Source organism: Grampus griseus (assembly GCF_964374135.1).
Source record: "Grampus griseus genome assembly, chromosome: 14".
Taxonomy (NCBI): Eukaryota; Metazoa; Chordata; class Mammalia; order Artiodactyla; family Delphinidae; genus Grampus; species Grampus griseus.
Window position 1 is genome coordinate 37,813,688 of NC_139008.1, and position 21,182 is coordinate 37,834,869.

Consider the following 21,182-nt stretch of genomic DNA (forward strand, 5'->3'; position numbering starts at 1 on the left):
GCAGGGCAACTCTGCTATCAACCACAGCATTAGCACAAGCACAGGGCAAGGGCACGGTCCCCCGTCAAGACCACCCTCACCTCAGACTCCAGCCAGAAGCTTGGGGGTCCCTGCACTTCTAACCAGCTGGCTACAAGTTCAGAGGTTCTCATGACCTCTCAGATTCAGTAACTCACTAGGTTGATTCAGAATTCAGGGAAGCTCAACATTTATGATTTTACAGGTTTTTTTTTTGTTTTTTTTTTGCAGTACGCGGGCCTCTCACTGTTGTGGCCTCTCCCGTTGCGGAGCACAGGCTCCGGACGCACAGGCTCAGCGGCCATGGCTCACGGGCCCAGCCGCTCCGCGGCATGTGGGATCTTCCCGGACTGGGGCACGAACCCGTGTCCCCTGCATTGGCAGGCGGACTCTCAACCACTGCACCACCAGGGAAGCCCGATTTTAGTTTTATTATAAAGGATACAAACTGGGACCAGCCAAGTGAAGAGACCCACAGGGCGAGGTGGGGAGGGTCTGGGTGGCCAAGCCATGCCCTCACTCCATGGAATGCAGGCTCCCACCGTGCTGGCACATCAGGAAGCTCACTGAGCCTCAGTATTCCAGTTGGGTTGGGGTGTCACTGTGTCATCCACAGCATGAACTCCAGCGCCCCCCAGCCATTCCACCCTCTGATCACAGGTGGGGCTCCCTGGTGACAGCTCTGAGTCACTACATTAGCATAAACTCAGGTGCTCACTATACTGTAAATGACGAAGTCCCCACCCCTCAGGACACTCCCAGGAGTTAGAGTCTCCCTCCCCAAACCAGGGACAAGACCAGACAAACTTTTCCATCAGGGTTTATAACTTCCTCCCTAGAGGCTGGTTCTGTGGGGACTCTGGCCCCTCAGTAGTATGTCTTTTGATGCTGTTATAAATGGTGTTTTGTTTTAAATCACTCCAGGGGTCAGGAGCGTATAGGAGTGCAGTCAGCCTTGTTCCTGGGGACCCTGCTACGCTTGCCCAGCCTGATGGTAACTGTTTCTTTTGTGGGCCTTTGTGGTACCATCAACAGGGCTTTTGTTTTTCATGTCTCCCCGAGGCAAGCGGGCCTTTATTCCTGGCTTCATTGATTGGTTTAACAAATACCTGAATGCTGACGATGTGGCAGGTACTGAGATGCTCTGGGGATTCAGAGTGAACAGACAGAAATTCCTGCCCTTGTGGAGCTTCTGTCCCGGTAGAGGAGACAAGATGAGTGGAATACCAAGCAGGTCACACAGAAGTACTGTGGAGAAAATAAGGCAGAAAAAGGTACAGAGGGAGCCGAGGATGTCAGCCTTCTTAAGTAGAGTGGCTGGGGCCTTGCTACGGTGACATGTGAGTGACAATGAGAGGATGGAGAGAATGAGACATGCAGATATCTGGGTGAGAAAAGCAAGTACAAAGGCCCTGGAGCAGGTCTGCAGAAGAGCAAGAGGCCGGCATAGCTGAGCCAGGCGAGGGTCAATGTACAGGACGTGCAAGGACCTCGGCGTCCACTCTGAGCTGTGCAGAGGCGGGGTCAGAGCTGAGCTTTACCAGGACTTCTCAGTGTGTCGTGGCAGGGCCCCTGGAGACAAGTCTGGGGCAGCAGCCCAGGGAGGGCCGGTGGAGGAGGGAGTGGTGGCAGGGTTCCCAGTGGGAGCTGAGGTGGAGGCAGCAGTATTTGGTCCCAGCTTGGATCTGAGCTGTGAGTGATGAGTTAGGGAGACTCCACACCCATTTCCCAGGATGGGGAGACTGTGAGGGGCTCACAGGCTTGAGCGGTTGGCTTTGGGCAGGTCAAGTTTAAAATGTCTCCAGCATGTGGGTGAGTCCAAAGCCAGGAGATGGCACCATCACATGAGAGTGAGATGGAGATGTCAGGGGTAGGGGGAGAACTAGAGGGGGTGTATTGCCAGGAGGAAGCACCCTAGTCCCTGGAAGGCTGGCAGGCGGGCTGAGTAGCTGTTGTCAAGCTGAGCAAGTCTTCCTAGCTTGCTGGTCATCCGAGTGGGAGCTGGGTCTTACCACATACTCTCCTTTGGTCGGCTGAATTATCCCAACAGTTTTCAGTGCCTAGTCATTTTATTCTTGGGCGAGATCCCATTTCATTGGAACTTCTGCAGCTGGCTTGCTCTCCTTGTACGGTCCCTGTCTGGTTTTGGAAATAAGGTGACATGGAACGTTTCCTCACTTCTTGGGGAGTTTGTAGAAGGTAATGCTAGTCTGAGCCTTGTGCTTTCTTTTGCGGGTATTTTAAAAACTAGTGATCCTGTTTTTTAATGGTTATAAGGGCTGTTACTTCTATCCTTCTTCAGCTGCTTTTGGTAAGTTGTTTTCTTTCCTACATTTTCAAATCTGGTCTGTAATGTCCTCTTGTCTCTGACGTGGGCATTTGTCTTCCCTCCCCATTCCTATCTGAGCCCTTTGCTGTCTGTCCTATGGCTTTGGGGTCCTGCTTTCTTAGCTCCTCAGGGATCTCTCATCCTTTTTCTTGAGAATGTAAAGGTAAAAACTCCCCCAGAGCGTCTGTTGTGAAGCCCTACAATCTGGCCATGTAAACTGCCACAACTCCTCAGTTTCTTCCCGGGCACTAGTATAAACAGAGCCCAAGCATTTTCTTCACTAGTTCCTGATCCCTGACCCAGTGCCTGCCTGCTTCCCTCTGAGGATTTTTATTTTAGAGTATTTCCTGACTGCTCAGTTAACTGTCTGGGTGGAGGCTCCGTCTCTCACCAAGCTACACCTCTGTGCATTTACCCTGACTCTCTGGGAGGTGCCCCCAGGTGGTGGTCTTACTTCCCACAGCCAGCACACTAGGTCCTTGCTGCTTTTCTGACAGCCACCCACCTGACCTGTGTGTCATGTGCTATCCCAATGTGATATATTTCTCTCCAGCTGTAACACTGCTTAGATTTTAGGAGTGACTGTATTTTACTAAATAGAACTTTTAAAACTTATTTAAATTGAGGTGAGATTCACACAACATACAATTAAGTTTATAATTCAGTGGCCTTTTTTTTTTTTACTTTCTTGGCTGCACTGCACAACATACAGGATCTTAGTTCCCTGATCAGGGATCAAACCCGTGCCCTCTGCATTGGAAGCACAGAGTCTTAACCACTGGACCACCAGGGACAACAATTCAGTGGCATTTAGTACATTCACAATGTTGTGCATCCCCCACCTCTCTCTAATAATCTGAAACTTTTAACTATTAATCTGTCAGTAAAACTGTAAAAGGAGAGGCTTTTCCTGGACCATCCACTTCTATGGACACTGGTTCTGAGTTGGGGCAGCAGAGAGGCCTGGAGAAGAATTGGATCTCAGTGGATCTGGGAGAGAGCCTGGCCCAGGTGCTGTGGATCCAGAGAGGAAGGCTGGTCCTGCAGCCATGTGTGTCCCCAGGGTACACACACCTGTTCCACCGTGTCTCAGTCAGTCCTCAGCAAAGGTCAGGGTCACCTCTGCTCTGGGGCCCTTAGGCCCATCTGGGATTCCACTGAGGTGGCAGAAAATCAGGTTCCTTCTCTTCCTTTCTTCTCCAGCCTTTCTCCTGCTCCGTAGCTCAAAGAAAGAGTTTTCTTATTCTTTGTCAGAATATTTTCTTAGGCCAGAATCTTGACTTTTTAAGGTTCCAATAATCTCTTTTCTTTCCTCTGATTTCTGTTCTAACAACCCTCTTTCTTTTGAAGGAATGAATACCTCATGTCTAGTCTGAATGGTCAGGGACCAAAGAATTTTAGAAATTCAAAGATAAAATAAGTAATTCAGCAATGATGGAGGGATTCCCTGGTGGCACAGTGGTTAAGAATCTGCCTGCCAATGAAGGGGACATGGGTTCGAACCCTGTTCTGGGAAGATCCCACATGCTGGGGAGCAACTAAGCCCGTGCACCACAACTACTGAACCTGCACTCTACAGCCCATGAGCCACAACTACTGAGCCCATGTGCCACAACTACTGAAGCCCGCGTGCCTAGAGCCTATGCTGTACAACAAGAGAAGCTACTGTGATGAGAAGCCTGCGCACTGCAACGAAGAGTAGCCCCCACTCTCTGCAACTAGAGAAAGCCTGTGCGCAGCAACGAAGACCCAATGCAGCCAAAAATAAATAATTTAAAAAAAACTCTTAAAATAATGGAGATTCTTTAATAGTCTAGTTGATAACAGGACACTGTCACTCAACTGAACCTATTTATAGAACATTCCACCAGCATTTTCAGGTGCTCATGGAACATTCTCCAGGATAGACAATATCTTAGACTATAAATCACAATGAATTTTAAAAGACAGAGTATACTTTGTAATTTCAAACTCCAGTGGAATTAGATATTTACAACAAAATGAAGCCTGGAAAACCCCCAAATGTTTGGAAGTTAACACATCTAAATAGTGTGTGGGTCAAAAAGAGTGGAAATCAAAACACAAAATTTGTGGGATGCAGCTAAAGCAGTGCTGGAGGGAAATGTATATAGCTTTTAAACACCTGTATGAGAAAAGAAGAAAGGCCTCACAAAACCTAGGCTTCTACCTTAAAACACTAAAGAAGAGCAAACAAAACCCAAAGGAAGCAGAAGAAAAGAAATAGTAATGATTGATTAGCAAGGAGATCAATGAAACAAAAAACGAAAACCACTGACCAACAAAGTAACACACAAATACCAAAATCATGAATGAAAAAGGGTACATCACTACCAATCCTACAGAAATGAACAGGACTTACAAAGGAATACTAGGGAAACTATACCAACAAATTAGATTTTAGATGAAATGGACAAATTCCTTAAATTGATTTAACAAAAGTCTGAAGTCTTCATGCAAAGGAAAGCTCAGGTCCACATGGCTTCACTAGTGCATTCTATCAGTAACACTAATCACTCACAAACTCTTCCAGAAAATACAGGAGGGGACACTTCCCAACTCATTCTATGAGGCTAATGTTATCCTGATACCAAACAAAACGAGAGATCAATGTCCCTCATGAATACAGATGTAAAATCTTTAAAACGTTAGCAACCCAAATACAGCAACATTATACACAACCAGGTGGGATTTATCACAGGAATGCAAGGTTGGTTAAACATCTAAAAATCAATTAACATAAACCACAGTCATAGAATAAAGGACAAAATCCACAAGATCATCTCAGTGGATGAAGGAAAACATTTGACAAAATCCCACACCTGTTCGTGATAAAAAGTCAACAAACTAGGAATAGAAGGGAGCCTCTTCGACCTGTTTAAAGGACATCTGTAATTTCCAAATGCTGCTGTATCAAATCATTACAAACTTAGTTGTTTAAAACAACATAAATGGGGACTTCCCTGGTTGCGCAGTGGTTAAGAATCCACCTGCCAATGCAGGGGGACACGGGTTCGAGGCCTGGTCTGGGAGGATTCCACATGCCGTGGAGCAACTGAGCCCATGCGCCACAACTACTGAGCCTGCACTCTGGAGCCCGCCAGCCACAGCTACTGAGCCCACGTGCCACAACAACTGAAGCCTGTGCACCTAGAGCCTGTGCTCCACAATGGGAGAAGCCACCACAATGAGAAGCCCATGCACTACAATGAAGAGTAGCCCCCGCTCGCCGCAACTAGAGAAAGACTGCACGCAGCAATGAAGACCCAACGCAGCTAATCAATCGATAAATAAATAAAAGAAATAAACCACACAAATGTATCATCTAACAGTTCTGGAGGTCAGAAGTCTGACATGAGTCTCACTGGACTGAAAGTGTCCACAGAGCTGGTTCCTTCTTCAGGCTCTAAGGGAGAATCTGTTTCCTTGCCCTTTCCTGCTGCTAGAGGCGCCTGCATTCTTGGCTCCTGACCTCCTTCCTCCATCTTCAAAGGTCAGCAGCTGTGGGTTGAGTCCTTCTCTCATTGCCTCACACCGACCTCTTCTGACGCCCTCTGCCACTTTAGAGGACACTTGTAATTACAATGGGGCCACCTGGAAAATCCACATTAATCTCACTATCTTAAGGTCAGCTGATTAGCAACCTCAATTCCCCTTTGCCATGTAACCTGACACATTCATGATTCCAGGGATAAAGACACAGACATCTTTGGTTTGGGAGCATTATTCTGCCTGTGACAGCATCAATGAAAAACATAAGCCAGCATCATAGTTCACAATGGATGACTGAATGCTTCCCACTAAAATCAGGAACAAGGCAAGGATATCTGCTCTTGCCACTTCTCAACATTGTACTGATGTGCAATAAGGCATACACACACACACACGGCAGTATACATATTGGAAAGGAGTAAAAATAAGTAAAAATGTCCTTATTCACAGATGGTGTGATCCTATATGTGGCTTATCCTAAGGAATCCAGATACACACACATACCTGGAACTAATAAGTTCAGTAAGGTCCTAGAACACAAGATTAACAAGAGAAATCTGTTGTATTTGCACATACTAATGACAGTCTGAAAACGAAATTAAAACAACTCCATAATAGCATCAAAACTAACAAAATACTTAGAAATGATCAAAATTAGTGCAAGATTTATACACTGCAAACTAAGAGAAAGAAGATGTAAGTAAATGGAAAGATCCTATAATCCTTGATTAGAAGATCTTTGTGATCTTGGGTTAGGCAAAGAGTTCTCAGACACCACACCAAAATGATGAGCCATGAGAGAAAAAAACTGATAAATTTTGGACTTCATTAAAATAAACTTTCGTACTTCAAAAGACAACATGAAAAAAAGGCGACAAACCACGAACAGAAAAATATCTGCAAATGTTATCCTTGATAATCCATAATATATAAAGTCTCATATCCATAATATATAGTGTTGCAACTCAGTAAGGAGTCAACTCAGTTAAAAAATGAACGAAAGTCTTGAACAGACACTTCACCAAAGAAGATATAAGAATGCCAACAAACACATGAATAGGTGCCCAATATCAATTGTCAGAGAAACAGAAGAGCTAAAAAACAAAAGAAAACAAAACTGACCATACCAAATAGTAGTGAGGATGTGGAATTGGAATTCTCGTAATTTGTAAAATGATACAATCATTTTGGAAAACAGTTTTTTAAAAACTAGACATAAATACTATGTGAACCAGTAATTCCACTCCTAAGAATCTACCCAAGAGGAGTGAAAGCTACGTCCACACAAAAACTCATACACAAATGTTCATGGCAACATTATTCATAATAACCCCAAAATAGGAACAAACCAGATGCCTATCATCTGATGAATGAATAAACAAATGTTGCAAATCCATAAAACAGAATATTGTCCAGCCATAACAAGGAATGAAGTACTGATATACACTATGTAGATGAACCCTGAAAACATGCTCAGTGCAAAAGGTGAGATACAGAAGGCCACCGATTGTATGGGGATGTTCTAAAGCTGGACTGTGCGTGTGGCTGCACAGCTGTACACATTTACTAAGAATCACTGAATTTTATATCGACAGTGGGTGAACTTTATGGTGTGAGAATTGTACATCAATCAAGCTGTTTTAGAAACAATCGTTGGGTAAAGGCACCACAATTAATACTTTATTACATTATCCCAACATACTTCTAGAAAAATATTTCAGCTTAGACAAAATGAAATGAAAGAGGAAAAAAGATAACACTTACAATAGTATCAAAAGTAACAACCGGGCTTCCCTGGTGGCACCGTGGTTGAGAGTCCGCCTGCCGATGCAGGGGACACGGGTTCGTGCCCCGGTCCGGGAAGATCCCACATGCTGCGGAGCTGCTGGGCCCATGAGCCATGGCCACTGAGCCTGTGTGTCCGGAGCCTGTGCTCCGCAACGGGAGAGGCCACAACAGTGAGAGGCCCGCGTACCGCAAAAAAAAAAAAAAAAAAAAAAAAAAAGTAACAACCAGGGCTTCCCTGGTGACGCAGTGGTTGCGAATCTGCCTGCTAATGCAGGGGACACGGGTTTGAGCTCTGGTCTGGGAGGATCCCACATGCCGTGGAGCAACTAGGCCCGTGAGCCACAACTACTGAGCCTGCGTGTCTGGAGCCTGTGCTCCGCAACGAGAGGTCACGATAGTGAGAGGCCCGCACACCGCGATGAAGAGTGGCCCCCGCTTGCCACAACTAGAGAAAGCCCTCACACAGAAACGAAGACCCAACACAGCAAAAATAAATAAACTCCTACCCCCAACATCTTCTTTAAAAATAAAAAAAAGTAACAACCACCTACAGGAAAAAAAAAATCTAAAAAATATATGCAAGATCGTAACATGGAAATCTACAAAAACACCACTGAAAGAAACTGAAGACGACCTAATTATGCCATGTCCACAGACTGGAAGACTCAAACTGCAACACAAGTCAAACCTGGACAGGCTGCTCCCACCGTAGACAAGGAAACACATGGACCACGAAGAGCCTGGAAGCTCTTGCAGACAGAGGAGGATCTGCTCTGCCTCCATGGTTCAGGGGGAGCCCAGAAAGGGCCAGGCTATGCGGCCCCTGACCACGTCAAGGGTGGCGTCCAGGAGTGAAGAGGGAAGGAAAGCCACTGCACTAAATGGGGGGAGGCGATCATAACCCACCAAAAAGAATGAAACTTGAGCATCACCTCACTCTTAGGAAGTGAAAGGGTGGCCCAAAGACGTCCCAGAGAAAGGTAGGGCAGTGACGCGTTCACACAGTATTTTAAGAGAATACACTCAAGTCCATGTGCTGAACGGGACCTGAAATCATGATACATACATCAGCCTAGATAAAAAAAACTTTTTTTGCAGTTTTTCCATTTAAGGAACACCTTATGAGACCATGTTAAAATTAAGAACTCTCACCAGAATCACAATGAAGAGAATGGAGGCAAACCACAGTGCAGAAGACAACACTGGCCACACATACCTAACAAGGGGCTTGCATCCAGCATACAGTTTTAAAAAAAACATAAGTTACACTGACAGCAAAAGACTTAAACATGTACTTTACAGAAAAGGACAATCCACTGGCCAATGAACCTCCCTGTGAACAGCTGCCATCATTAGTGATTGAACAAACACAGGACAATGAAAGCCACTGTCCCCCCACCTTCAGGGCTGAGAAGACAGGGTGGGGGTGGTGTTGAGGGCACCCCTATTGGCTCCAGGAAGGTGTGACCCCTAACTACCCCGGAAGGGGTTGGCCTTACCTGCAAGGATGACACAGGCTGGTCCCAGTGGGTCCACTCAGGACCACAGGAACGCACAAGGGCCCCACAGGGTCGTAGCACCACGACAGGAAGGAGGGAAGGGATGCTATGACTTGGCACACGAGTGGCTGGGCCTGGGGCTTCTGTACAACACCATTTCCACAAAGACCAGAAACCAGACTCCTCGGGGGGACCCTCAGGGGGTGAACTGTAAAGAGAGACCAGGGCAGTAGTCAGCCTGGGTCAGGACTGGCCGCTTTGGGGGAGCAGGGACAGAGCTGGCCCCGGGCGGCCAGAATAGAGGTCTTTTCTGAACTCAGCAGGCTGAACACCAGTGTTACCGCAGGACTCGAGAAAGGTTTACAAATACCTAACCTGCCTGCCACAGTCCCGATAAGGGTTCTCTGCCACACAAGCTCGACTGGGGATTTACAGGAAGTTTCCAGCCCCAACCCTCCAAGTGTGAGGAGACAGGAATGCTAACCCTCCTTCCAGTCCACGTGCGTCTGGCCCGCATGCCGAGAGCTTCCCAGTGAAGAGGCCCCATGGCCCCGGACTCCTGCTGAGTCCGCACTTTCTACTGTGTAAATGTATGTTTACCGTGTAAATTTCTGGGTGTGGACTTTCTCCCTGCAGATCTATAATTTCTCAGAAGAGAAGCTGAGAAACGACCTGGAAAAAAATCAAAGCTCAATAAAGGGAGGAAGACAAAGCCGCCCCTCGGCACTGCTGCAGGATGAGCTGGGGAGGGGGCACCACGAGGTTGGGGGCGGGGCTGGCCTCCAGCCTCTCCTGGGCCCGGACAGCTCCTGCGTACCTCACTTCTTCTCTCCTCACCCATGCACCTTTCAGGAGGCAGACCTGACTCCTTCTCTGCCTCACCAAGAGGTTCAAGAGTCTTCTAAAGCTTGACAAGCCTTACCCTCCCCGGACTCAGTTTTGCCTTTTTCAGTGCCTTCTGGCCCCTTCCGCGCACAGGCCCCCCGCCCCAGGCAGAGCAGAGGGACTGGTGGGCAGGCACGTCTGGCAGCCAGAGGAAGGGTCCTCAGCAAAGGAGGAAGGGGTGGCTGGAGGGCAGCATGGTACCTGGCAGCCTGGGGTAGATGTGGTCAGATCTGGAAGAGCAGAGCCCAGGGCTCCCCAGGTGGAGGGGAGGATGGTGCCCTGAATCAAGCAGCCACACCCCTTCTTACCATGTCTGACCTGTGGCTGACCTCAGGCTGGGCACTGGGTACCTGTCCCAGGGCCTGTGCAGTGCAGGGTGGCCGTGGCCCCAAAGGAGCCCTGAAGGGCAGGATGGGGCCCACTGCTGGTGGGGGCTGGTCTCACAGCCACAAGACCTCGCGCCCGAGGCCAGCCATCCCCCACTCTCTTCCTGGGAGGACATTGTTGGGGAAAACAAACACAAAGTGGCCGGGGCTCTGCCAAGCATTCCTAGAAGAGGCTAGGGGGAGGGGCAGTGGCCAGACAGCAGCTGACCCTGAGGTCACGGGAGAAGCCAAGGCTGGGCCAGGCCCCTGGGAGCTTGAACAAGGACCCCACCCAGGCAGTTAGGAAATGGGGAGGAGGGGGGGAGTGGTCAGCATGCCGGGGGTAGATGGGCAGGCCCATTTGGAGACGTGTGGTTCCTGCTTAACTCCCACATGGCCATCTGCTGGGAGGGAAGACCCTAGGAGCCCCCTGAGGGGCCCCTACCCACAGGCAGGGCAGCTGGCTGAGCACCAGCTCCTCACAGGCTGCTCCAAGGGAGACCCCCCCCAGTATTGCCTGCAGCCCCAGCTCTGCTCCACCCAGCCCTGCAGGGGGATGGGAAGATGGGGGGGTTGGGAGGATGGGGGTATGGGCCCCTGTTGTCCCTTAGAGCTGCACCCCGGGCCACCTTGCACCCTGAAGATGCATCAGGGCAGATGCAGCCCCCAGCCTGTCCCCTGTGCCATCTGCACCCTGGGCCCCAGTGCTGATGCTGGCAGCCCGGCAGGAGGGGGTTAATGGAGCTGGGGCCAGCAGGCTGGGCTGGCCAGTGACAAGGGTGCTGGCTGTCCCAGAGGCAGTGGGGAAATCCAGAGGGCAGGAGCAGCCGGCCCCAACAGACGCGCCCCACTCCCTGCCCGCCTGCGGACTGCTCTGCACGAGGGATGGCCCTGAGGAGAGGTGAGGCCCCCACGTGCCCCAGCCACTCACTTCGGGGTGGGGGTGGCGACCGTGTGCCCCCAAGCTCACTGGGGTAGGGGCTGCCCCCAGGGAGGGCTCAACTTTAGGTGGGCTGGGGCTCTGGGAGCCCATGGGGGAAATGTGGCCACTCAGGGTGGTGGGGTGCCTGGCTCTGGAGAATCGCTGTTGCCTCCTGCTCCCTCCTCTCCTACCCGAGGGCCCAGGCTGGCAGCGCAGGGGAGGAAGGGCACCCACACTGCTACCCCAGGGGCCCTGCCTTAGACCCTCCACTGGGCCAGGGCATGCTGCCTTCCCAGCTGCTCGGAGGCCAGTCCATTGCCACTCTGTCCCCTCTCGGAGCCTAGCCCAATCCAGCTGGCGTGTCCACCCTGGGACCCGGAACTCTCAGAGACCAGAGAAAGGCCTGATGTGGTGGGCAGCCCAGTGCCCAGTGGAACTTATGGGGATTGTTGCTGTGAAGCCTGGCATCCTTTGTCCTGTGCCACTACCCAACCTCCGGTGGGTCAGTGGCCTGGGGTCCCCATCTGCCCTTGAGGCCTGCACCCTCTTCCTCTTCCCACACCAGCACTGGGCCAAGTCCCTGGGTGCATGCCGGACACACTATGGAGGTGAGTACCCCCCAGTCAGGGGTCTAGCTGGGGCAGCGGGCATCCAGCTCACTGTCCAGACAATCAGGGCAGCAAGTGCATACCCACCCGAGCCTGCTCCAGAACGTTCTCTCACACTTTCCTCCAGGCCTGCCTGGCAGCCTAGCCTGGCTTGAGTGTCCACCTTGGGGACGCAGATGAACACACGGCCTAGTGGCCAGGTCCCCAGCCTTCAGTTTTCTCTGGAACAGGCACTGCCACCCCGTTGGTCCTGTGGGGTGGAAAGGGCAGTTGGTTTTGAACCAGAGAACATCCCAGTCGTCCTGCCTGGTCTCCGCTTCCCATTTAAGTGGGGGACCCAGATCTCAGCCCATACCTTCTCTGGTCCGGTCAGCAGTGCCTTCTCTAAATAGTTGTGTGCTGTGGTCCAGGTGTGTGGCTGAGGCCTGGAAGGTTCCATGTCTTGCTTGCCCTGGGCTTACATCCTGGGCTGCCTCAGTGCTGCCTCCCCAAGGCCCTCTCCCCACAGGAGGCCCGGCCCTGGTGGTGCTGCTAGTCTCCTGGGCAGTGCTGGGCTCCCACAGCCTGGAGGAAGTGGAGTCCGCGGCACCAGCAGACCCTGAGGGCCCCCAGTGCCCAGCCGTCTGCTCCTGCGGCCACGACGACTACACAGATGAGCTCAGCGTCTTCTGCAGCTCTCGGAACCTCACGCGGCTGCCCAGCGGCATCCCGGACGGCACCAGGGCCCTGTGGCTGGATGGAAACAATTTCTCCTTCATTCCCGCGGCCACCTTCCGGAACCTCTCCAGCCTGGGCTTCCTCAACCTGCAGGGCAGCGGGCTGGCCAGCCTGGAGCCGCAGGCGCTGCTGGGCCTGCAGAACCTGTACCACCTGCACCTGGAGCGGAACCAGCTGCGCAGCCTGGCAGCCCGCACCTTCCTGCACACGCCGGGCCTGGCCTCGCTCGGCCTCAACAACAACCTGCTCAGCCGGGTAGACGAGGACCTCTTCAGGGGCCTTGCCCACCTCTGGGACCTCAACCTGGGCTGGAACAGCCTGGCCGTGCTGCCCGACACTGCGTTCCAGGACCTGGCCAGCCTACGCGAGCTGGTGCTGGCGGGCAACAAGCTGGCCTACTTGCAGCCCGCGCTCTTCTGCGGCCTCAGTGAGCTCCGCGAGCTGGACCTGAGCAGGAATGCCCTGCGGAGCGTCAAACCCAATGTCTTCGTCAAGTTGCCCAAGCTCCAGAAGCTCTACCTGCACCACAACCTCATCACCGCTGTGGCCCCAGGTGCCTTCCTGGGCATGAAGGCGCTGCGCTGGCTGGACCTGTCACACAACCGCGTGGGTGGCCTCCTGGAGGACACCTTCCCGGGGCTGCTGGGCCTGCACGTTCTGCGCCTCTCACACAATGCCATCGCCGGCCTACGGCCCCGTACCTTCAAGGACCTTCACTTCCTGGAGGAGCTGCAGCTTGGCTACAACCGTATCCGGCAGCTGCCGGAAGAGGCCTTCGAGGGCCTGGACCAGCTGGAGGTGCTGGCGCTCAACAACAACCAGCTACAGGAGCTCAAGGCAGGCGTCTTCCTGGGCCTCTACAACCTGGCCGTCATGAACCTCTCTGGCAACTGTCTGAGGAACCTTCCAGAGCAGGCGTTCCAGGGCCTGGGCAAGCTGCACAGCCTGCACCTGGAGGGCAGCTGCCTGGGCTGCCTCGGCCCACACGCCTTCACCGGCCTCTCGGGGCTGCGCCGGCTCTTCCTCAAGGACAACGGCATTGCGGCCATCGATGAGCAGAGCCTGGGGGGGCTGGCCGAGCTGCTAGAGCTGGACCTCACCTCCAACCAGCTCACGCACCTGCCTGGCCAGCTCTTCCAGGGCCTCAGCCACCTGGAGTACCTCCTCCTGTCCCGCAACCGGCTGTCTGCGCTATCGGTGGATGCCCTGGGGCCCCTGCAGCGCATCTTCTGGCTGGATGTGTCGCACAACCGCCTGGAGGCGCTGCCTGAGACTGTCCTCGCGCCACTGGGGCGGCTGCGCTACCTCAGCCTCCGGAACAACTCGCTGCGGACCTTTGTGCCGCAGCCCCCCGGCCTGGAGCGCCTGTGGCTCGAGGGCAACCCCTGGGACTGCGGCTGCCCCCTCAAGGCCCTGAGGGCCTTCACCCTGCAGCACCCGGGCGTCGTGCCCCGCTTCGTCCAGGCCATGGCAGAGGGAGATGACGGCCACCAGCCGCCCGCATACGCCTACAACAACATCACCTGCGCCAGTCCCCCCAGCATCTCGGGCCTTGACCTGCGCGACATCGGCGAGGCCCACTTTGCCCACTGCTGACCCGAGGCTGCCCTGCGGTCTGGACGGGCCCTTGCCACCCCAGGGGACATGGACCTGGGACCTGTGGGCCCCAGCCTGGTCCCTGAGGGCCTGACCGGGAGGGTCGGGGACACAGCCTCCCCAACCATCAATTAAAAGCAACCCAATAAATGTGGCCACGTATGAGGTTGTGCGGGGAGCTCAGGGAGGGAGGAGTGCTGGCTGGGCCGCAGGCCCCTCTATGCCATGCCTGCCCCACCTCTGGCTGCCTTGGTCCCACATGCCCAACCACAACCCTTCCTGTCCTGTGCCCAGACAATTCTCGTCCACTAGTCCCCAGGCCCCATCCCCACCTGAGGAGCGGGGGGCACTTACTCAGGTCCTCCAGGAACCTCGGCATCTCAGCCCCCTCGCTGGGCAGCGTCCTTGGAGGTGGCCTGGTCCTGGGAAGCCGGGGCCCAGCTGCTCCTGCTGGGGCCAGCCTGGGGCCAGAGGGGGTGCAGACCCTCACTCTCCAGGTCCCTGTGCTCCTGGCCAAACCCCTCAACAGTTCTGCCCCTGCTCCCCCCACCCCCACAAGAAACATCCATCCTTGGTACACTCCTCGCCTCCCCATCTGCCCCCAAGAAGTGATATCTGAGGGCTGCTTCCCCAGGCCCCCTGCCACCCGTGCCCCAGGGACCGTTCCACATTCTCTACTGAGCACCCCACCTCTCCCATTGGGAAGAACAGCACACCATGCCACCAACCTGCTTTCCAGAACCTCCCCCTCCTGGCCTTCCTTGAAGCCGTGCAGGGAAAACTCCTGGGACTCTGTTTCACACTCACCTTTCTGCTCTTCAGCTCAACCCTTCAGGCCCGCAGCACGGAGGGCGGGGCGGGCACTTAGCTCTCACTGGGCCAAGCATGGCCACTCACACATCGCAAGTTACCTGACAAACTCTCCCCAAACGTATCTTCACCAGAGTCTCCAGGAGCCTGTCGATGACAGGGCTGTTGGCCCAGTTCCTGGGACTTAGGGAGTAGACACTGTCTGCCACAGGACGTGGTGACACTAAGCCAGAGGCGGGACCAGAGCAGAATGATCTAGAAAGGTCAGACCTGTAACCACGGCGGTGGGACGGGTTTATTTTGGGCTCCTCTGAATTACAAGTTTGACACCTTCCTGGGTGCTGCTGCCTATTTCACCAGGATTATAGGCCCAGCGCGCTCCCAGACACACAAGTTTTGTGAACAACGTGGAGACTTGGCTGTCGGGAGCAGCCCGTCTATCTGGGGCATGTGAGTACTGAGCTGCACCACCAGGGAGGTCAGGCCACGGCATCGCGACCTCACGCTATCCCCGGGCCCTGCCACAGGCCGACCAGGCGGAACCACTGACTGTCAGTGGCTCTGATGCTGAGATGCTGCTGAAGCACCAGAAACGTCCAGGGCAGGCCCACGGGGAGAGGAGCACATGGTGACGGCAACCCAGGGCCACGGGTTTCAGGAACTGTGCCACTGCCTCTGTTCCAGGCTGTGAGCATGAGCCCCACAGCACACAGAGGAGACACTCAAACTGCCTTGGTCAGGAGAGTCCAACAGGCGCCTCATTCAGAATTTTCTGGGCTATGCAAGAGAGCGCAGGAAACGCGGGGCTCTCGGGGAACCCCTGGATGAAGTCTCGGCCATCCTCCAGGCTCCGCGTGAGCTCGGGGTCCAGGGGCACAGAGCCTGGGAGAGAGAAAGGAAGGGGGCAGAGAAGGGGCCAGGTGGTGAGAGCAAAGCCCGGGGCCGGGAGGCCACGTCCACACTCCCCACGGCCCAGGAGCCCACTGGCAGTGCCGCTTTAACCGAGAGCAGACACCTCTTGCTGAGGTGCCTGGCAGGAATGTACTCTTGGCCTCAGTCTCCACTGGAACGGCCAGCAACCCACCCAGCAGGCCCGGCCCCACCACCTCTCAGGCTCCGGCCACTGTAAGAAAGCACAGGGTGAGTGCTGGGGACATGGTCCCGTGCCACTGGTGTCCCTGATACAGGCTCGCAGAGCCTCGGCCGCCCCTCTGCACCTCCGTGGTCTCAGCAGGTGTCTTAGCCGCAGACACCTGCTCAAAGCCCGGGGGGCTGCCTCTCTCCAGTTGGTGGGAACCAATTTGTTAGAGATGAGCTGACACTCGCAGCTCAGGGAGGACAGGACTTTCCACCCTCCTCTCCTCTTCCCTGGGTGCAGGAGGCGTAGAGAGCTAAGGCCACCTAGAGCAGGGGCCCCGGGGCAGCCCTGGCTCGCTTACCCAGGAAGGGGACTCCAGCGTGTCTGGCCAGCTCTTCGCCGCCTCCCCTGGAGAAGACGTTGGTGCACTCCTAGAACACAGAGGTGCGGGGTCCACCTCCAGGCCTCTCACCACCCTCAAAGGGGATAGGCCGACCACCCACACCCCCGACTTCCTGCGACTTCCTACAACTCACCGCGCAGTGTGGGCAGACGAAGCCGCTCATGTTCTCCACGACCCCGATCACCCGCAACCCCACCTTCTTACAGAAGGTCAGCTCCCGCCTCACATCCCCCACGGACACTGCCTGGAGACCAGGAAAGAGACGGGACCAGCTGATGGGCATCCCGAAAACTCAGCCAAGATGAGCGGAAAGAGTAGGGCAAAGCGCCTGCCCCAGGGTGAGGGTGCTCCCGTACGTAGTACCTGGGGCGTGGTGACCACGAGGGCCCCCAGGGGGCTGTAGGGGCGCAGGGTGTCCACCACGGCCATGTGCTCATCAGAGGTCCCTGGGGGCGTGTCCACAACCAGGTAGTCCAGCTGCCCCCAGGCCACATCGGACACAAACTGCTTTATCAGTGCTGTGGAGACCCAGGGTGGCCCGGGGTCGGGGAGAGAGCAGGCGAGGCAGGGTCTCACAAAGGGGTCACACGAAGCCCGCTGCCTCCTCCCAGCCCTGGGGCAGGGTGGTGTCTGTGGGTTCCGGTACAACCGGGCACCCCGAGAGCTGAGTGTGCCATTCCTCACCAGGGGCAGGATGAGTACAGCAAGGTGGGGAGACCCTTCCCCACCCCACCCCACCCCAGGACTTCTGATCGGGCCTTAGCTGAGGATGGCTAGTGCGCATCCTCCTGGGGTAGGCATCTGTGCCTGAGAGAGGTGGCCTGGGGTGGAATGCCACACCGGTGTGTCCTGGAAGCAGCCCCCACCCTGAGCTTGCTCTCACACCCGGCAGCCTCGCTCTGCCCACCAGAGGGAGTTTAATGCCATCTGCTTGTTCAAAGGCACCAGAGCCCCACCAGGCACCCCACACTGGGTGGTCTGAGCCCCAGGGGATGGACCAGGTGGCTGAAGGCTTCACAGCTGAGTCTCATGCTCTTGCCCCCCAGGCCCGCTGTCCGAATACTTGCGGGCTGACTGCTTAGGTGCACAGCGGGAGAGTCTTGGAAATGAAAAGGCCAGCACTACTGTCTTTCGAACTTTACCCGAGGCTGGTGTTGTGGGGGGAGGGCTGTGTGGAGGAGAGCCAGCAGCCCTGGGGCTTCTGCACCAAGAGGGCAGCTGGGGAGGCCAGCAGGCTGACAGTGCTGTCTCCTGTCCGGTCATTACCATTCTTCTTGGGGCCTCTCCACACCACTGCCTCATCCGGCTTCTCTAGCAGGAAGCCCACAGACATGAGGGAGATGCTCTGCTCCTGGTCCACGAAGACAGGCACCCAGCCACTGTCGCACTGATGCACAGCCTTGCCCTGCACCTGGAGCATGCGGGGGATGCTGGGGCCACACAGGTCCACGTCGAGGATACCCACCTGCAAGGAGGCGGGACGTCCACACGGCATGCAGGGAACCGGCCAAGGCCCACAAGGGGCAGGGGTGGCGGCTCAGGAGATGGGAGGCACTCACCTTCTTGCCCGCGTGGCGCAGGGCCAGGGCCAGCTCCGTGGAGATGGTGCTTTTCCCAACACCCCCCTTTCCCGAAAGAACGAGGATGATGTGCCGGACGCCGGCCAGGTTTCCAGGCTCTAGTCAGAAGGACAACAGGGGAGGAGGGCAGGGCTCTCCTTCATACCAGCTGCCCTCCATGTTCATTCACTGCGGGATCACCAGATATTCCTACATCCCAGATCCTGAGACCAGGGCAGTCCTGAGACCTGCTCCATCACCCCGGCGTGAGCAAACACGCCCCTGTGAAAGGGCTTCCAGCAGGCCCCAGACCCAACCTACCAGTTCCTCAAAAATGGCTGCTCCCACTCTGTCTGGAGTGGGGCTGCTGGGGCAGGAAATGCCTCAAACTGCTCCTCTTTCCAGCATGCACACCTGTGAGCTCATGTGCACCTGTGAGCTCATGCGCACAAGGCCAATTCAAGCCAAAGACTCCCAGCTGATTCCAAGGGAAATGGGTGGAGACTAACGTAAATAGGGTGCTCGTTACAGTCAGGAGGTACACCTGTGCCAGGGCAGCACTCACGGCTCTGAGGTCTGACTGTAGGTGCCCAACCCCCTCCCCTGGGGTCAGAAGAGGCACTCAAGGCAGCCCTGGCCTCCAGTTCTCAGGAGGGAGGCCACAGGTCTGGGGAAGCAACCACAATCGTGTGGGTGCGGATGTCAGGTCACCTGGATGGCTGAAGATCGTGCCTTCAGAAACCCTGGGTACGCAAGGGTGGCCAAGGCATCAGTGCCATGCCCCAGGCAGGCCCGGGTCCAACTACTCTGGGAAGCCCTGTTGGTCGCTCTGCCCCAGCTGCTCTTCCTTTCAATGAGCCTGAAATGCCACCCTGTAAATACTCACCATTCCAATCCCTGCCTCCCCACAGCGGCTGCCATCTGCATACAAACAACCCTCAAACCCCCGGCAAAATGCCCACCTTCTTGCCCCAGCGCCCTCAGGACCTCACCATCGAGACTCCTGCCTGGCCTGCAGCAAGCTGCTCACTCACTCCACCACCCTCACTGCATACCCAGGTCCCCAGGAGGGGCTCAACGAAAGGTGAGTAAACACTGACCCCCCTCCTGAACCATCTCTCATGGGTAGGTTCAAAGGCCCCCGCCACCAAAGCCTCCCTAGAAACTCAGAGTGCTCCTGGCCTGGCTTTCCAGCAGGTCCTTGTCACAAGTGCGTTCTAGCGCCTGTCCTGGGTCTCCGTCTGGTACTGGGGGCCGAGAGATCTCGTAAGGTGACAAGGAAAGGGCACCCCCCCCAACCACCCAGATCATTGCCTACAAATACCTTGGACACCATGCCTCAGGCCACCTCTGCATCAACTTAAAAGGCTATTACTTAAATTGCTTTAATATCAAAAACTACTTGGGAATCAATTTCACCTTTCTTTGGTGTGGGGAGGGGTGCTCTGGTAGAAACTAGGGAAAGAACAAGCCAGATGTGGGTCCTGATTCCTACTCGCCCTTTGTGCGGGTGCTGCACTGCCAGGCCCCTAATAGTGAAGACTTGCTCTCCTCACTGGTGGGACTGGGGAACTTTATCTGCTTGAGCATCACACAGGACACTGCTGCTCCCAAGTCACCACTGCTCCCAAGTCACTGCTGCTCCCAAGTCACTTCTCACACAACAATCCTTAGGAGCCAACCAGAAGAAACTTCCACTTATAAATATACTGAAAAAGTTTATAAACAGATCATCAACGATAATCCGAGTGCCTATTAGATGTGAGAGGCAAAGGAAAGCAGTATCTCCCCATGGAGGGAAGTAAAGGGCCCTCTGTATGGATAAAAAGCCCAGTCAAACCTTAAGTCTGGTTCAACCAAACCATGACTATTTGATACGCTGGACAAATATGGAAGTTTTTATATGTAAAAAATCCTTCCAGAAAAATAAGAGGGACACCAGGAGTTGCCTCTGGGCACAGGGAGGTTTACTGCAAAGCCCGTTAGGCTTCTGTACTTTCCTACTTTCCATGTGTACTTCCCCCTTAGTTAAAAGAGAAACCTTCATCCATCAATCTAGAAGCTATTCCTCTCACCTTGTAGCAAGTCTGCCCTTATCATAACAAACTTTTTCAGGTTTTTCTCTCCCGTATTACGTTTATAATCCAATGGATGAATGCAGCGTTGTAAGAGCTTTGTGCTCATGGTACCAGACCTGAGATCTTTTGGAAGATAACGTGGTTAAGCTGTGAGAATCCTATTGTGCCCAATGTACGTATTCCATCCCACCCAACTTCCCTTTAAATTATATATATATACACACACACACACACACACATATACACATATATATATATCAAGGCTTAAAAGACAAAATAATACTTCTACAAACAACTGCGAGTATGTGACGTTCCAATTTCTCCTTCTTAGAGTTCCTTATTCAAACAAGACTTCTTTCTAAGCGCCGTAATGACGCACGCGAGCACCTCTGAGACATTTACACTGTAAATAAGACGGTATGCTAAAACCCGGAGCCCTGACCAGCAGCTGCGGGCCGGCCCCTTCCCTCTTCCCTCGGTGCCCGCGGACCGAGTACGCCCCGCAGGCCAGCGTACTCACCTCCTGCCGCCTCCATCCCACCCGGGTGGTCGTACGGCTTCCAGCCACTTCCTCCTCGCACAGTCCGCCTCCCTGCCTGAGTGAAGTGCCTTCGGACCAATGGGCAGCGCGACCCCCCCCACGACTCCTCTTGATAGGCCCACTCGCGCTACCCTCAGCCAATCAGATCGCACGAGGGGTTCACGAAAGTTCCGGCGCAGACGACGCACAGGACCTGGACCCACTTCCGTGTCAACGCCCCAGCGTGAGGCCGCTTCTTTTCCTCGCCCCGCGTCCAATGGGCGTGCGGGCCTTGTCTCCGACCGCTTGAGATGTGGCCAATGGGGACGTCGGGTCAGGATTGACAGATCCAGCAGCCTCTCAGCAAGAGGCGTGTGCCACGAGGACCGCCCCTCCGCCGTAGCCCCGAGCCGCGCACGCTGCGGGGCCAATGCGGCGCAGGGGGCGGGCCGCGAGGGCGGGGATTGTTTACGTCTAGCTCCGGAGCGGAAAGTAGG

At 54.5% G+C, this 21,182-nt stretch overlaps 2 protein-coding genes and 1 long non-coding RNA gene across 5 annotated transcripts; 1 reads left to right on the plus strand and 2 right to left on the minus strand.

The window, feature by feature from the left end:
* Positions 1 to 349: 349 nt before the first annotated feature.
* LOC309832030 lies at positions 350 to 12,392 on the minus strand. 2 transcript variants are annotated; one of them, XR_014297664.1, is made up of 6 exons: positions 12,280 to 12,392; positions 12,012 to 12,174; positions 9,745 to 9,816; positions 9,145 to 9,352; positions 2,031 to 2,157; positions 350 to 1,266 (listed from the first exon to the last, which is right to left on the minus strand). It is a non-coding gene; the product is annotated as an uncharacterized lncRNA (long non-coding RNA). The 2 variants fall into 2 exon arrangements; XR_014297663.1 differs by lacking the exon at positions 2,031 to 2,157.
* Positions 11,217 to 14,391, plus strand: IGFALS (insulin like growth factor binding protein acid labile subunit). Its single transcript, XM_082669536.1, has 2 exons — positions 11,217 to 11,295; positions 12,433 to 14,391. Exons 1-2 carry the CDS (start codon positions 11,280 to 11,282, stop codon positions 14,235 to 14,237), a joined length of 1,821 nt encoding a protein of 606 aa, XP_082525662.1. The 5' UTR covers positions 11,217 to 11,279; the 3' UTR covers positions 14,238 to 14,391.
* On the minus strand, positions 12,536 to 20,770 carry NUBP2 (NUBP iron-sulfur cluster assembly factor 2, cytosolic). Of its 2 annotated transcripts, none has more exons than XM_082669539.1 (8): positions 20,686 to 20,770; positions 18,088 to 18,206; positions 17,795 to 17,939; positions 16,892 to 17,046; positions 16,662 to 16,772; positions 16,487 to 16,556; positions 14,592 to 15,929; positions 12,536 to 12,656 (listed from the first exon to the last, which is right to left on the minus strand). In XM_082669539.1, exons 1-7 carry the CDS (start codon positions 20,699 to 20,701, stop codon positions 15,784 to 15,786), a joined length of 762 nt encoding a protein of 253 aa, XP_082525665.1. In that variant the 5' UTR covers positions 20,702 to 20,770; the 3' UTR covers positions 12,536 to 12,656; positions 14,592 to 15,783. The 2 variants fall into 2 exon arrangements, with proteins under 2 accessions (XP_082525665.1, XP_082525664.1); XM_082669538.1 differs by having other exon boundaries at positions 17,795 to 17,993.
* Between the last annotated feature and the right edge of the window lie 412 nt (positions 20,771 to 21,182).